The sequence below is a fragment of the Opisthorchis viverrini genome (assembly GCF_000715545.1).
Source record: "Opisthorchis viverrini unplaced genomic scaffold opera_v5_77, whole genome shotgun sequence".
Taxonomy (NCBI): Eukaryota; Metazoa; Platyhelminthes; class Trematoda; order Opisthorchiida; family Opisthorchiidae; genus Opisthorchis; species Opisthorchis viverrini.
The window spans coordinates 16,988-34,095 of NW_008751733.1; the positions used below are offsets into that span (position 1 = coordinate 16,988).

The following is a 17,108-nucleotide window of genomic DNA, read 5'->3' on the forward strand; positions in this document are numbered from 1 at the left end:
TATATATTATATGTTATATTGTCATATAACATATAAGATATATTATTATATAATAAAATAAATATGGTCGGCCCAATAACGGCCGACCGTTAGGGTGAAAAACGTTGGAACAAGAAGGGCGGATGAAACTTCGAAGGAGTAGGATGACGGGAGGGAATAGTATATGGATAAAAACTAAACACAGTTTTCTGGGATGGAGCTGTAGTTATTATCAGCCTCGCTCTCGTATACAGGTTACCAGAAGTATGAAATACTTCCACAAAAGTTATAGCCTCACATATTTCAATCGCTTATCTTTTGCTTTGGCATGTGAAATCAGTTACTCCTAAGGGTATAGCACAGATTCCACAGATAGATTCCATAGGGCACAGATTCCACATACACTCCCTCTGGTCCGATAAATTTTTCGAATTCTGCCTGGTTGTACCAAGATGCCCAGCCAGTGATAAAAACCAGATCGCCAAGTAAACTAGACATGGTCGCAAGCTCACAACCGCACATTAATATGTTGGAAGACCTATTATGACTATTAGCAACAGTAGATGATAAAAATGGAAGCTAACTAAGCTAAAAACATACGGTCAGGTTATCATTCACTGGACATTCACCGAGGAAGTGTCGGAATAAGCAGGGGCTATGCTTGAAACATAGAGTCATTGGAGAACACCATCAAAAACTCATCTTAAAATGTTACTAGCAAAGCAGGTGGAGACGGCAAGAAATAAACCTGCACTTTGTATGCACGTCTGCATTTCGTGCTCAACTACGGACGTTTGCTCCGGAAAACCAACACATCTACGGAATGCTGTTCAGTATGGAAAGTACTTTGAATACGCGCACACAAACCACCGACTAATTATATGGGTAGCTTGGTTGTTGGTATGTTCGCAGAGCTTGTCAGCTGGATTGTAAACTTTTCATCACCAATCGAGGTGACATCGTCAGTGCTGGGGTGAGGATAAATACATTCTTCCTCTTCTGTCTGTGATTATATAGCATCTAAACAGCATCTGGCAGTTCTGGAAGCGGTCTTCGCGTAGTTTGATTGGCCTCCGGTGAATATGATGTGGTCTTAATCTCCTGTGTCTGGTTGGTTCGTTGGGCGCATTCAGTTCGGTAGTTCTGCGTGTGGTTGTTCCCTTGTGATTTTGCCGCTTTCTTCTCGCACCAACAACCAAGCAGCGCACGCGAGTAACCTACATTCCACAACATTGCCTATATGGGTAGCCTTGAAATTCAAGTAGATAAATACAAGGAAGCAAATCCCACATCCTGAGCTTCTAGAAGGTGGGTCTGATTGACATGTCGACTGACTTCTAGACCAAACGTTAAAAGTAACTGATAACATCCACTGGTAGAGAGCAAGTTACAACCCAGTTGGAACAAAAACAGCAATCGTGAAAATTAAAGTTTGCAAACACCAAGTGAACTTGCCTTACGGATTTGGCTACCCCTTAATGTGGGATAGAAAACGAAAACTTATTTTCCGACCTGATAGACTTACTTTCACAAAGTGATGAGATTAAGGTGGCGAATATTAGTAGCTTATTGCTTTGTCCCGCTCTGGTTGCTTTGATCAGTTTCCAGGACATAACTGCTGACGACTGTGATTGATGAGAAGTTGAGGCTACACGGCGAGAGGTACGTTTCTCTTCCCTTGATGTGAGGGCATCTAGATAACAACGTAGTTAGATTAATCGGGACAGTACCAAAGTTGAGACAGAATCCAACCTAACTGCACTGAATTATTCCAACGAAGGGCATCGTGAAAGTTTGTAAGAGAAAATGTGGTTATCTACACTCACACTTCTTATCAGTACCCATCTATGAAAGCTTTTAAAATGAGACTTATGGTGTACGGGCTAATAATGAAAAGCACTGTTATTAGTAGAAGGCATAGATAGTATCAGTTTAACGTGAAATTGTGAGACAAACATACTACTAACAGCGGAAGCTTCACAAATATAGTACCCGCATTTACGTTCCAAAACTTTCCACGCTCAACACTATTACAACGTCCTTTTCATCTCGTCAACAAGGAAACCTACGCGGGTGTTACCAACTCTCCCGGATGCGTATCCTTCCGAGAAAAACGAGAAACATGGGACATATCTTGCCTCTTTCGCACTAGGTCAATGAACAGTGATGAAACTAGCTACTTCGGCCACAGTTTATGATCAAACACTTAGTGGGCTGGAATATGTTAAACTGAGATAGAATGGTGCCTACTTGCTTGTAATCGAAGCCTATCGAAAGGCGGTCGGTGCCATTAAGGACATCAAAACAGACACATTGTACTTGATGAAACGCATCCGACTTCTAAATCCAACGGAATTTCACAACCTTAATGTTTCAACAGGCCTTATGATTTCTATGCCAATGGAACACGTTCTGAGATCTGGGGAAAATAATTCTGATCATCAGGACATCGCAAGCGGTACTGGGCGTATAGACCACTAGACAGAATGAACTAAACGCCGAGTCTTCCGCTCTGCCGAGTGATTCATTTAGAATGAACGAATATGATGTTGTTTTAGGTCGGACAGAAATCATTTTGACAGTTGGTGGAGTCAGCAAAAAAATTATAAGCTATTTCTTCGTTGTTAATGGTGTAATATCAAACTGCTTTTTGTAACTACTGGAGGTCGGCTGCAACTTTCTGTTTAGAGACTGAACTCTGACTAATCGATAGCCATACCATACCGTCACATAAATCTGTGAACTGTTTGGCATGGATTATTTTACAACGGTCAAAAATGCGTGTAAGCTTCAGTCAAAGTAACGCATCCCCTGGGGGTTCTGACAACAGGGCGAAATGCTCGTTTTTCGCGCAAACCTGCGGCCTGTGGGAGGACTGTGTAATAACCCACTGGAGTAAGTTCGTTTCAATTGTGGCATAAGAATCAAACGACTCGCTTATAGGTGGTTTTGATGAGCTCATGAACGCACTTTCGATGTACGAACGACTGCGAGTAAAATTGCGTTTTTTGATCTCCCGGAGTCTGAGGGCTAGACGGACAGGAGTCGATCAAAATGGTTATGTGAATTTGACCAAGCCAATGGGGCAAGCAGTGCTGAAGATAGGAGATGCAGAATGATGGTCCCGGTGACCGGGCTCAAAAGCTTACTGTGATCACAGCATAGAACCATTGAGAATGGTAAGAACGCTTTGATTCCGTATTGCAACTTGAACAGAACATTATTGATGAACAATTTCAGATTCCGCTCCGGAGTAAGGATAGTGTACAATCACCGCATTTTGTTTTCTCTAGTGCTTGGAGGTTGTCCGACAATAACGGCATTGTATGAAGTGCTCTACATCACATGGAAACCATCAAGGATTCTAGATTCACTTGTTGTCCGGATCCGTGATAGACAACTGAATCGCCTGACAGTCTATATGAGTAGGGCTTCTTCTGAATGACACGCTGACTGCCGCTGAGCACGGTGTTGACGCTGTTCTTCACCTTCAGTAGTTCGGAATAATGAATATTGTCATGTGCACTTTAAATCTTCAGAATATACTCTGAAGATGCTGCTTTTTCCTGTTATCATGCTGTAGATGGGCAAGGCCTCTTCTGTCTTGTCTCCTCACAATCGAAGAGACCTCAGGCATTTCAGTGCTTCTGTGTAGCTAGGCCATTACCATGGGGCAGAAAACTTCATAAAGGCTACAAAGCCGGTGGATCAGGTATCCAAAAGTAACTGGCTAAATACACATTCACTGAAAGGCTTACTGAAGACTATCGTTTATTATGCCTGCCTGAGAAGGTTGGTCAAGGCTGAATACTAACAAGCAGTGGTTAGACAACCACGAATACCAAAGTAATGAGTGTTTTGACTGAATAACGTAGCAAAAGTAGCGAGTGTCATCTACCAGGTTGGGCAACGGATGACAAATCTCATTGATGATAAGCACAATGATGCAGTCATTGGCAAGCTTGTACCTCTAATTTGACCAACCTACCTTAAGTAGCCCTACTTTTAGTTTCAGAATCCCTGACTCACTATTTGAAACCCAACTAGGTTGCAATTAGTGTTTAACTTTTTTGCCTAATTCATATAGGCCAACTCAACAACAGAAAAGTTACACAAAGAAACGGAACAAAACTGAAAATTGTGATGGGGCTGAGGGCTAGTATTGAGTGTAGGCTTACTCAACTTATGTGGTGATGCAATCCTTACTTGCCGTACCACTGACTACAAGGTACTCTAAAAAGAACCTGACCCATATTGACTACTTTGACCTTACTACAAGCGGAAGTCTGTACATGAACATCACACATCAGGCTTTTTCTTCAACCAAATTGTCAAGACGTTTAAGATGCTGGAATTCTAGTAACAAATGATGCTATGCGTATTTTGCCTTAGACAGTCTTCCAGTATCACAATGTGTGAGGATTTCTTTCTTTCCCATATCAAGATACCCACTAATTGAGGATAGCTGGCTTAAAACCGATGTGTACGGTCTACAAAATTGTAGGACCAGATCAAGTGCAGTCAACTAATTAATGTAGCGTTCAATGGAGACTGGCTGGAGGCAGAGAAAGTGCATCCCACAGTATTTAAATGGATCATGACAGAGAAAGTGCATCCCACAGTATTTAAATGGATCATGAATAAAACTCCATCCTGAAGAGTTCATTGAACAACCGAACGCCTAACCTATTAGTTATACACCTGAGCACCAGTTAAACATTCAAACAAATGTTCGTGCTGTACGACGCTTTCTATAATTGGTTCAAAGATGCTAGTTGATGGTACGCCCTCCGACCAGCTGAAACAATCTTGCAGAGAACCTACTTTACAAAGTAGTCCGGAGTTCCTAAACAACCCTATCTAGAACTTCATTTTAGTAATGTCGATTTTAAGTAGGCCTTATGACATAATGTAGTAGGCATGATGACACCTACTGGTTATCAGTACAGGTATGGCGGTTCTCAAAAGACCTGTGTACAAATGTCTTCGTGCGAATTACCATAAGAAACTGCCATCTACCCACCAGTCGAAAGATCTTGTTCGACCCGTCTTTTTGCAAGTTGGCTTGACCATTGGTTCAACGTCATCTGAGTGCAATTTTCTACAACATATCGTTCGACAATATGTGGATGTCGTTTAAGGAAGGCGCATAGTTTGTCTTCATTTAACTGGTTCATTTTTTCCTGAGGACCTGAAAAAAGAACGAGCAATGATTCTTAACAGCAACTTTGACAATCTGAGATAAAACAGTGGAGTAAAAAATGAACAGTGTAGGTCGCAGCGTATAAGCAAGTTGTCACAGATTACACTGTGGGAGAAAGATCAGCAAAGCCGTAGAGCTTTAAGTAGCCCGTCCCACAAAAATTGTGGGTCACGTTTTCTATGTTATGACCCATCCAACTTAAAACTGTTTTTTCAACTGTTGCTACTATTGTAAACAATCACCACACCTTTTCATGGTGTAGAGAACATCCCCCCAAAATGCTGTTTTTATCTATTTCTTCGAGTGGTTTCTGGAGATCATCTGAAGGTTGTGAACAAAAACTGACCAACTTAGGTGAGAAATCCCTCTTGAGTGTATTCCCTTCAAAAAGGCATAACGAGGTGTAAACGTGGGTAAAAAATCTTTCAGATCATAGATCAGAAAGTGCAGCATTTTTTGGTAAGTATGCTTACTATCAAGTGCCGTACTTTATGAGATAAAGAGGCCTTTTTATAAAAATACGACTGAACGTAGAATTCCAAAAGAATCGCTTCCATAACTACCATATCGAAGCTTTTCTCAAATGGTGGATATCTTTTCGAGGCCTAAGCCTATTGGGTGACGGACAGAAAAGATATATCTGAACAACCCGATAAATTATACTTTCGGATAGTGGCAATATCTACCAGGAACTAAAATAGTTCTGTGGAATCAGCACCGTGAAACAGATTGCAGTTGTTCACCACCTAGAAAACCATTTTCATAAGAGACTGGTTTTCAGAAGCAGTCGCTTCTTTTCAGTCTGCACAGACGGTCACTCCGGAGATGGAGGAAATACCAGGGAGTGGTTAATTTTCAATGGTAGAAAGACACACAGGCGTGGCTTACAGCGTTGCCGATTTTAAGAAGTGTTAGTCGGGCAACATATGATTCTTGAGAATCGAACATTTCCGTGTATGCGTTGCAGAAACTTTTTCACATGATGCCAGGTAACATTTTGTCAACGTTTGTGGGAACGAAAACCTGAGTTGATGGGAATGGGCTGTTTCATCAAAAGACAAACATGCCTCTTCTTTGTATCTGGTACTGAATAACCAACTGCCAACCGTAATGACCGGTTAAACATAGACTGATGGGTTTTACCAAAACGGAACCAACTGGCTTAATCAGACGTCTGAAATGGTTAAAAGGTAACTAATTCGATACAGATCAACTTCTGGCGTCAAAAGTAAATCTCCAAAGGCTAATGTGGCGGAATTAGGCTCTAGTTCAGGACTACAAAGTATTTGCGAACACTGAACAACTTAATACAGCTCATCAAATTTTTAGTCAACTGTTGCACGAGGCAGAAAAATATATTCGAAAGCTCAAACTTGTCCATATCCCGGATTTAAGCTGACAAAATCCTGGGTAGAAATAGATTAGTTAAAAATGAATAAAAGTTCATGCTGGAAGGTGATTTATTCAGTAAATCTCCTAAACAGCCCATACGGCTGAAAAGTCATACAAAGTCATCAGGATCGTGCATAGAAAGACCAGTAATTACACCTATGTTTCACAGCCATATCAGAGCTTGCGCATCCAGACAAATGTTTTTACACAAGAAAGTTGACTATTATGTTGAACTCCCTCCCTTGCGTTGTGTCTGGATGTCTCATAACCTGTCTGATAAAAGTTTAGCACTGTGCAGCACAAGAAGCAAATTTCAATGCAAAGGCTCACTAATTGGAGCGAGCGTTCTGATTAATTCTAAATACACCAGGAAATCTGCAATCTGTTTTCAACTTCCTAGCTCACAGTTCACCAACCACGAATATAGTCGTTTCCTCATATATTTAGACCGAGAATCACAGAAAAGGGTGCAAAAATAATTTAAAAAATTATACAATCAGATCACAAATAGTGAAAATAGCGATACTTGCTTGATAGAGCAGTATAACGTACCTTGAGCGACATAGTTCTTATTGTACAGTGTTAGAATGAAGGCGTTGTGTTCGAACACTTAAAATCATATTAATTTACTTGCAGCATGCCTCTAGAAGAGGTTAAATCAAAGAATGTTATAGCGCCAATACGCACAAAGAGAACAAAAAAGTATACAAACCTAGATTCCTTTTGACGAATGACAGAGCTGAGTGGCGAAAAAAGCCAACCGGAACTATAGAAGTCTTTCTAAAAATCATTCTCTTACTGGTTATAATAGACAATCCTTCATGGAATCAACCGCGCTTTTAGTGAACAGTAGAACAGTTTATGGAACCATTCCACCAGTCAGCTCTCGTGATCAATTTTGATACCCTGAATATGCGGAAAGCCTTTTTGTCCCGGGAAGCAAAAAGGCGTAGGTAAAATGAAGCTGATTATTAACAATATCTCCTCTCAATATCTCTCCTCAGTCACTGCCCGTCCACGACATCTGTCACACTTTGGGTAGCAAAACCAGTTAACCAAAAACGGATGATTCGGTAGTAATGGTCATTCATGCTCGATGCGCGACGACAGATTGGTTCTTATTGTTGCGGAAAATTCAGGAATGCGATTACTGCCACTCGCCAAACCTCAGTCAGAGAAGGGTTGCAAAAATGAGTCACAATTTGATTGCTTCTTGAAATGAAGGGTAATAAAAATCCTTTGAAAAACTTGGCCGCTAAAATGTGCATATTCGAAAGTTGAAGTAGTATTACTCACTAGCGCGCAATATCCATGTGCGAATGCCAGTTCAATGTTTCTTCTACGGCATATTTTATCCGATCCATTTTATTTTGAATCTCACGAGATTATAAAAGACTAATAATTAGACGTAACGGTTTTATATTTTGGAACAATGTTAAAAACCCGTGGATGGTTTATGTGAATATAATGTGCATCTGTGCAAATAAAGGATGCCCCGCATTCGCCTCATGTTACAACACACATGACAACCAATTTACTCTAATTGTCCGGAACTCTTTGTTCTTCTGAAATGAAAGCGCATAAATTACACATAGATCGCCAGTGAGGGTACTCCTGGGTTCTGAAAATTGGGATTAAAAGGTATCACAAGTAGGAGGATGGTAGTTTGTAGGCTGAAACCTGTCTAATAGAAACAGATTTCTTGCATTCCTGAGATTCTTTTCTGCTTTTGGTGTTCCATGTCAATTTTGACTTTCGGTTTATCAGCTATAAACATTCGGTTAGTGCTCATATTGACCATCCTTTGAAGTCTCGTCGAGACTTGTGAGAGTAGTTGCTGCTCATCCGTCTAATGTCTGGTTCTTGAGTAAAGATAGTTGTGCCGCGTCACAGGCCAAACCCTCGCCATCCGTCATGGATATGGCAATCTTCTTCTACTACTTACTGGTATTAGACGGCGCGACAGCAGGATGATGGTTCCAAAAATTCCTTCGACTTTGCAACTGGCTGGATGCCTGGTGGATAAGGATGATGTTCGCAGCTTGTGCCTCCAAAAATAGCAAAGCCTGTGTAATCATAACTCACGCAAGTTTTCAAAAGGACCGATCCATATTATTGGCAGCTAATCATAACATGCTTAGTTTGTTCCCAGTACTGACACTCTGTCGACGTAGGCCAAGTGTCTGGAAACTCTTGGCAGTTTTGGATACCAGTGTATCACAGAAGCGCTTCGCTTTCGTCATATAGCCTAGTCGATTTTTGCCAGTGTTCGTAAATAACGAGTCTACGTTCACCACTCAACTAAGTTTTCCTTACCCTACATCCTTCCCTTGTGCGCTTGAATATCTGGTAACTACAGTGTTTAGGTTTCTAGTTCGTCTTCACAGGGCAGTCGTTTTGAATTAAAGAATGCCCTTGCTAACATTTGGGTAGAGCCAGTCAGACCACAAGCATTCAAACGAGCAAACATCCGTTTTCATCTGTAGAATTTCTTCACTAGCGTTGCCGAAGCGGCATCAGAGAATATTAGGAGAAGCAAAGAACTTTATGCTCTATAATTTGGAAAAATCTCAATCATTGAATGTTAGATTGCTATTAGTGCATAAATAAATAGAATAAATAGATAGATAGATAGATAGATAGATAGATAGATAGATAGATAGATAGATAGATAGATAGATAGATAGATAGATAGATAGATAGATAGATAGATAGATAGATAGATAGATAGATAGATAGATAGATAGATAGATAGATAGATAGATAGATAGATAGATAGATAGATAGATAGATAGATAGATAGATAGATAGATAGATAGATAGATAGATAGATAGATAGATAGATAGATAGATAGATAGATAGATAGATAGATAGATAGATAGATAGATAGATAGATAGATAGATAGATAGATAGATAGATAGATAGATAGATAGATAGATAGATAGATAGATAGATAGATAGATAGATAGATAGATAGATAGATAGATAGATAGATAGATAGATAGATAGATAGATAGATAGATAGATAGATAGATAGATAGATAGATAGATAGATAGATAGATAGATAGATAGATAGATAGATAGATAGATAGATAGATAGATGATAGATAGATAGTTAGATAGATAGATAGATAGATAGATTAGATAGATAGATAGATAGATAGATTGATAGATAGATAGATAGATAGATAGGTTGATAGATAGATAGATAGATAGATAGGTTGATAGATAGATAGATAGATAGATAGGTTGATAGATAGATAGATAGATAGATAGGTTGATAGATAGATAGATAGATAGATAGGTTGATAGATAGATAGATAGATAGATAGGTTGATAGATAGATAGATAGATAGATAGATAGATAGATAGATAGATAGATAGATAGATAGATAGATAGATAGATAGATAGATAGATAGATAGATAGATAGATAGAGATAGATAGATAGATAGATAGATAGGGGGTGGGATGGATCAGTGGTTAAAGTGCGCGTTTAATAACTGAACGGCCCGTGGTTCAAACCCGATCTCTACATCTTGAGTTTTATTGTCTATGTTCAGGAAAATTGGAAGTATTTTAGCTCTCGTAGTTCTGGTAGCATGGCATCTAGGCACCAAAAGATAGTCACAGCTGAACAGTTGATCGACAGATCGTTGCTCATATAATTAATTCAATGATTACACTTTGATATAAACTTCCTGTACTTGCTGCGCAACATAAGTTCGTCTCAGTAAGAGACATTATTTCAAAAACTAGTCTGTTTTGTCACTTGCGTAAGGGTTAATAGGCTTAAAGTAATCTAATAAGATTTAGCTGATTCATGAAAATTAGCTCAAAGTTCCCGTGTAGGTTGGAGTTGACTGACGTGCAGATATCACATCTAGAGGTAATATATGACAAACTTGCTCGTTAGCTCTAACAGATGAGCTTACAATAATTGAGTTGGATAAAATTAACGAATATGTGAAAAGAAAAAAAGGAAGACGCCAGCATCAACATCTTCTGGATCACTCTTTTCTGTGTAATTAGCAATAAGCCCGAATTGGTTAATGATATCAGGTAACAGTTAATGTGGCAAACGTTAATTCAGTGTGTGTGGATCATAGTTGCACAGGAATTGAGGACCAAAACATGGACGGTACGACTGGGGTCTACATCGGAATACTTTTATGCGAAAATCCGAGATAGGAACTTTTAAAAAGCAAGTTGCCATGCTTGTTTCATAATTCAAGTTGAATGTCCAGAAGAATGTGCTGCTCAGTCATAACCGCTGACCGACCAAGTATGAGAGACAGAGGCTAGTCTAGTTTGCCTTCGAGTTGCATGGCAACTGTGCAGTAAAGAGCTTCTACAACGGAACCCTAATTATTTTATTGTTTCCTCAATAGCATTTTTGATGTAATTAGGCACTCGCAGAGGACACCAAAGGAGTTCTTGAGTTTAGCGAAGCAATTATTTGGGCGGCAAAGAAGGGAAGTTTCTAATTTACTTGCTTTGACGTAGAAATATTATTTATTTCACTAACATCAACGTGTCAAAATGTACGAAACGGACTGCAACATTCTGAGGACCCGGTTTAGAGTCAGCTTAGCTTTTGTTGGAAAGGTGACTTCGGTATCGAAAAGCACTTTAGTACCGCGAATGTAAATGATGATACCAATTTACGCTGGTGTTACGCTGTTTCCAGTTCATGTTGCTGCACATTTGTTCGTGTACACACGTTCATCCTTTGTGATAGACAAGTGCTAGGTGCTTTCAACACAATATTAAATAATGAAAGCTGGAAATGTTCGTGATTCACCACAATAGGAAAAGTCACAAGGAGAATCCTTGTAGTGTTTTGCGCATTTTCACAATACAGATGTACGAAACAACACTGATTCATAACTGGCTAGCACATTCTGCAAAGTACTGTGTGAAGGAAAAAGCTGGAAACATCACAAACGGGTGATTCCGCTGGTTTTCAGGTAAGTCTCTCGCAAAACCAAATTAGTTTGCAAATAAGCGTATTCCGTTAAAAGACTGATAAATTTTAGAGAGGCCTTTTGAAGCATAGCAAACGGTATACAAGCAGTGATACAATCAAAACGATGTGATCAATTCACCAACAAAAGTATTTATTGATGGTAGTCTTCACCATAAAACATTATATAAACTAGACACCGTGTATACTTTGAGAAAAGAAACTTACGACATATGAAAACACATAACATAGGATATTTCTTACGTTAAGCAAAAGTTCACGTCCGCAACCAATCAATCAAGCTTTGGTTCTAATAATTAATGCCTAGAATTAAACTGACTTTGACCAAAGAGATAAGCAAAGCTTTTGTTTAATACGTTAGTTTCGTTATGTGTTTTAGCTATATTAAACAACTGTGGATATTTGTGATGGCAAAGTTTTTGCTGATAATTAAATGGTCTCGGTATTGCGCTGAAAGCTGCGAAGTTTGAGATGTCCCTCTCGAACGAAACTTAGAAGGTGATCAGGTCAAACCGGGCAGTCTGTTTGGACGAAGTAGTCCCCCGCCCAGAGATTTGTTGTATAAAGGTTGTTAGTCCACAAGTAAATCGGTGTGTATCAGGTATTCGGCATATCGTCAATGGTAATCCCTAAATAAAACAACAGAGAAAAGTATTTTACGCAAGTGAGATTAATCCACTCTATCAAAAACAGAAGCGGGTCTAACTAAAGACGTGGTTGGCAGAATACGGGACTACAAAAGCCCATAAAGTTATCAATCACTCTTTTTGACAGAAAAAATTTGGGCCAAATAACCTTCATTACCGATCGGTTGATTCAAAGGAACCAATGGGGCCAAACTGGCCAAAAGGCGATTTTAATAATGAGAAATGTCTGAATTCAGCTTACGCGTACGTGTGGTTCCTTTTGATTTACGGCAGCAGGAGAAGCTTATTCCCATGTGTTCCTTTACGCAACCCGAAGCGAACTCACCAGCCGCGTTGTGCGATTCGGGCCCATTGAATAAGGTTTCGCCCTCATGAGTCCATTGTTGGGATATTAGCAAAAATATTCAGTGGATAAGATCAGTCCGGGAAATTGTTAGAGAGTGGCAAGGGAAGTTTGATCTTTCAGCTAGTGTTCCATTAAATAATGGATTTTTGCATTTCACCAGTTCATCAGTGCATCAGTTCAGAACCGACAGAGTACAACCATGGACCAATCGGAGTTTCATAATGTTATCTACAAATCAGAACACAAATAGTGCGATTGTACTTGTTGTGATAAGTAGAGTTCGCGAGAGCGCATGGGCGCGGCCACCAGATAATAAATTCGAAAAGTGGCGCAACGGCCTTCACCTACATTCGAAACGGAAAGTTGGTTGTTGACGCAGTAAAACCACGGTTGCGTGTTCAAGCTATATTGGGATAGCACTAGACATGAGCGTTGGGCGCTAGTTTCAGTAAGCTCAAGAGATTTCTGCACAGACAAAAGGTCGAAGGCTTGCATACTAGTTCCAGTGCCGGAATCAACTGACACGAAATAAAAATGTCACATTAAAATACGTCTCAGGTATTTGTCTTGGCAATCTACGTCTAGATGTCGATATCTTGTGAATGGAACTGGATTTAATTTTGACATGCTTATGTCGACCTCATGATCATTCACATTAAGAGAATTTTTAATGAGATTAAAAAAATTCCGCATGAAAGATGTCCACGCACATCTCGGGATGGGTCGGAACAGAGGTTATCCGCGGCTAACTTTGAAGCATAAACTGTGCCACGTTAGTCAGACTTATGCGTTCATGTCCGTACTTAACGAATATGACTGCATTCATTAGTCTGGTTGTTGAAGTTTGAGAAATGTTTAGACTGGTTGTCGGATGCTGCGGGTGATCGCAATTCTACTACCTTTGTGAGTATGCGAGTCAAGAGGTCCTCATGGTGCGCCTGTCTAGTAGAACCCAAATATCTTCGGCTTCCCATATGTCTACCGTCTTTACTGTTGCATTATTTCCTCGATGATTGATGTTCGCGTCAGCCGCATAAAGCTGAGAATCAAAATAAAATCCATTAGCGTTATAAAAAATAAATTTTTCTCCATAAAGAAGTTAAAAGGCATTTATGTTAGCCTGCACTAGCCCTGACAATGAGGGATGACAGGCTACCAGGCTCCTAACCGCACCTGTTTAAGTAGATGAACCTTGTACCACCAGTGGACATAAGTCTTACGCTACCCTTTCCCAACAGTGCTGCTCCAGTACTGCCACTCTTGCAACCTATGTGGCATAAGCGACTGCAATGCCAGGTGCATTAGGCCCGTCATCGGCAAATGCTTTGTTCCGCCCGCGTTTTATCGAACCGCTGGGATAATGGCAGTCTCCCAGTTATTGAGGAAAACTTCTCTCGAAATTGATGCAGTGGTCGGAAGGTTGAAGCCCATGGATAATGCGCAGCATTGAAACATACCCTCAGCAGGACTCCCAGTTTCGCGCGGCCGTCACTACGACGAGCAGTTGGCCGACTAACACCCAGAACTGACGTGCAGGTCTCGACAATTCATCCAACGTGGATTCAAATTCTGCTGCGCGCAACCGACTATCTTGCCCTCCGTACCTTTTACATTTCCATCAATTTTGCCGGGACTAACTTTTTTCTCACGTTAACATCTATTCAGCTCTCCTCCAGCCTCCGCATTACGCATCTTTTGGCCGAACTGTGGCTTCAGTTTCCCGGAACATTCTTGGACGTAGTTTCTGCTCCTCGAGTCTTGTAAACCTTCCGTACTGGCGCTGATTTACGTCGGAAGCAAGGCACATAGGCGCGACCTGTCACACCCAACGTGTACAGCACACGCGAACACTGGATCTGGCTATAAAGTAATGTTTGAGCTCCCCTGGAACCCAGTGACTGCTCTGTGATGTCTTACGACTTCATTCGCTTCTGTGAATGAGGCACCGGCGCGCAGACGCGGCTTTGAAATTTCCGTCTGGCAGATCCGCTATGACTGCGTAACTTTCTCGACCAGCCTGAGATTGGACACGTTTCAGCGGAGAGGTAGGGGACAATGCCCCAGAATATTCAGGAGCTGGTGCGGTGTTCTTACCAAGGAAACCAGCGCGTAGACGAATGAACGATGAGCTACCCAGAAGGATTCGTCGACTTCAGTGAACGCGCTTCAAATATTTCCCGAAAGGACAACCACCTGAGAACCCGGATGCGAGCTGGCATTCTGTATGATAGTGTAGAGCATAGATCAGCTAGAACTAATCACGATATAAGCACACGGGGAGAACAAACTGCGCCATTAAATAACCCAGACATCGTCACTGAAACAAGCCGAGTGCCATCATCTAAAGAGAGAGAAATAAAAGACCATCCACAAGCATAACAATGACATCTGAATCCCAGTGGTAAAACTATAAGGCTCGTATTCTGTCTTGGTGGCCTCATCACATCCAATCATACCAAATTGCAACTGGAATCTGACCGAAAATATTTTTGAGGAGAATTCTGCACAAGACAATTCTGTTCTGCAGGTTGGGGCCAGATGAAGTGTGCCCAAGCATGCCGAAGTGCTTTTCGCTCAGCTTTGCTAAATACTTCTAGGCTATGTTCGTCAAATCTGTTATGCTTAACCCACTTCCAGCTTGAAAGAAGCCATTACCGCACTAATATACAAATCTGATGACCGATTCTCGCCAGGTAGCCATAAGACTATTAGCCCCGCTCGCATACCCAATGTAGTAGTGGTGGAGCGTGCTCCGAAGTGCGCCATTCTAAATCACTCCATTACCTACAACCTTACACCCTCGGCGAAAAGTTTATTCGTTCAATACAGTTCTTCTATGACGAATGTGCTCGTATTCGTGGACAGCTTAACACAAGGCGAAATCGAAAGGGCCATATCGGATGCGATATTTTTCAACTGCTTGAGAGCGATCGATAGAGTTCTACACATTACTTTGACCTTTAAACTTGAAACTTGTAGGATTCGGTCAGCGACTCCACGCTGGGTTAAGGACTTCGTTTGAGGCAGAACATTTCGACTAAAAGTTGAATCAGCCCCAATTTCGGATCGTTCGCAATTAGAGCTCTTCTATGACTACGTTGGGTTCAGTCTTAAATGTGGTCTGTGTAAAAAGGCCTATCGGGTGCTCATTCAATTCGATGTCTACTTTTGCTAGTGCACTTCAATTCACTGTCAACCAGCCAAATTACTGGTCACTGACAGCCTCCGCGGAACGCGTGCCCGAATCCGCCACACATAAGGCCCGATATTAGCATCCGCCCTGTGTTGTATCGAAGCGAAAGCTAGAATGAGGCTAGGTGCCCGAAGCAGCAAGTTGTAGAACTCACTTCGGGCAAGTGTTTTCAGAGCACCGCTTCAAATAAGTTCCGTTTTTCTTTGAAGATACGGGACACTTCTCCCCGTATAACTGGCATGAACTTCCAGGTGACCCATGCAGTCTGCCTTAAATCCCTTCCCAAATAAACTACCCAAGTTTTATGCTCAGTAGTATGTCGGACACAACCACATTGGACGGCACTGAAGATGGCACAAATCCGTTGATAAAGGACAAAGTCTGAAGATCCTTGAACTCATTCTTCTGAATGAACAGGTACCCAATGCGGCCTGGAATCTACTTACTCCGTGTTTGAACAGTTTTTGGCCGACAGGTATTTTGCCGTTCCCCTCATTAATACGGGAGCACAATATGGGAGCACAATGCTCTTCGCCTCAAAACCTTTGAGAGTGGGATAAAACCTTTCGTGCCGAAATACCGTATTATGTGGCGAATACGCTCAAAACAGGAAGCATCCTAATCTACATTCAATATTTTTCAGCTCACCAAATTTGACTGTCCACTGAACCGATCATACCTCTGGTGGATAATGACTGATGGAATAGTTTCTCAGCGTTCCTGAGACCCCTGGACGCCTAAATGAGGCTCAAATAATTTATACCTGTACTTTGGACTCAGTCGCCTGTCTCTTTTGACCATCATGGACACGTCGTAGCTTTCGAAAATTCAACTGCATTGCACGAGTACTGAGCGCAACTTCCGGAATGATCCGTAATCACAGGACGCCAAATTTCATTATTCAGCAGTCTTTTAACATTGTTACAGTTTGGTTTGCAAAATGGCCTTCATCCAACCATTCGTCATGCTGTACCTGGGATCCAGTTGAAATCAGTTTCAACTGCGTTTGTCAATCCTCGCGCTGGAGAACTTGGTGTCTAGCGATAAGAAATTAAGGAGTGGAGCACCTCCTTTATGCATTTTCTTTCCAGGTGGATGGAATTCACTTAACGACAACGACTAACTCTACTCGTGGAGCTGTGGCGAAGGAGTGTGTGTTAGTCCATGAGTTAGTGATCCTGTTTCACGGTGGAGGACATTCGTCAACTCTTGCACAAGATCAACCCATTCTGCGCGTTGGGGCCCGACGAGGTCCATCCAAGGATCCTGAAAGAAACTTCCTCCACACTGGCTAACCATTTACACTTGGTGTTTCGTCAGTCGCTTGATGAAGGCCGCCTTCCCCCTGCTTGGAAGGAA

General features: G+C 41.2%; 1 protein-coding gene across 1 annotated transcript in view; it reads right to left on the reverse strand.

The window, feature by feature from the left end:
* The window catches only part of T265_04562 (hypothetical protein), a gene marked incomplete at both ends in the record, with an annotated part of 19,543 nt that extends 6,802 nt beyond the window's left edge, over positions 1 to 12,741 (reverse strand). The window contains 2 exons of the mRNA XM_009169337.1: positions 5,003 to 5,170; positions 12,452 to 12,741. Of these exons, the coding sequence (XP_009167601.1) occupies positions 5,003 to 5,170; positions 12,452 to 12,503 (220 nt within the window). The remainder of the gene's footprint in view (positions 1 to 5,002; positions 5,171 to 12,451) is intronic.
* Positions 12,742 to 17,108: the final 4,367 nt, after the last annotated feature.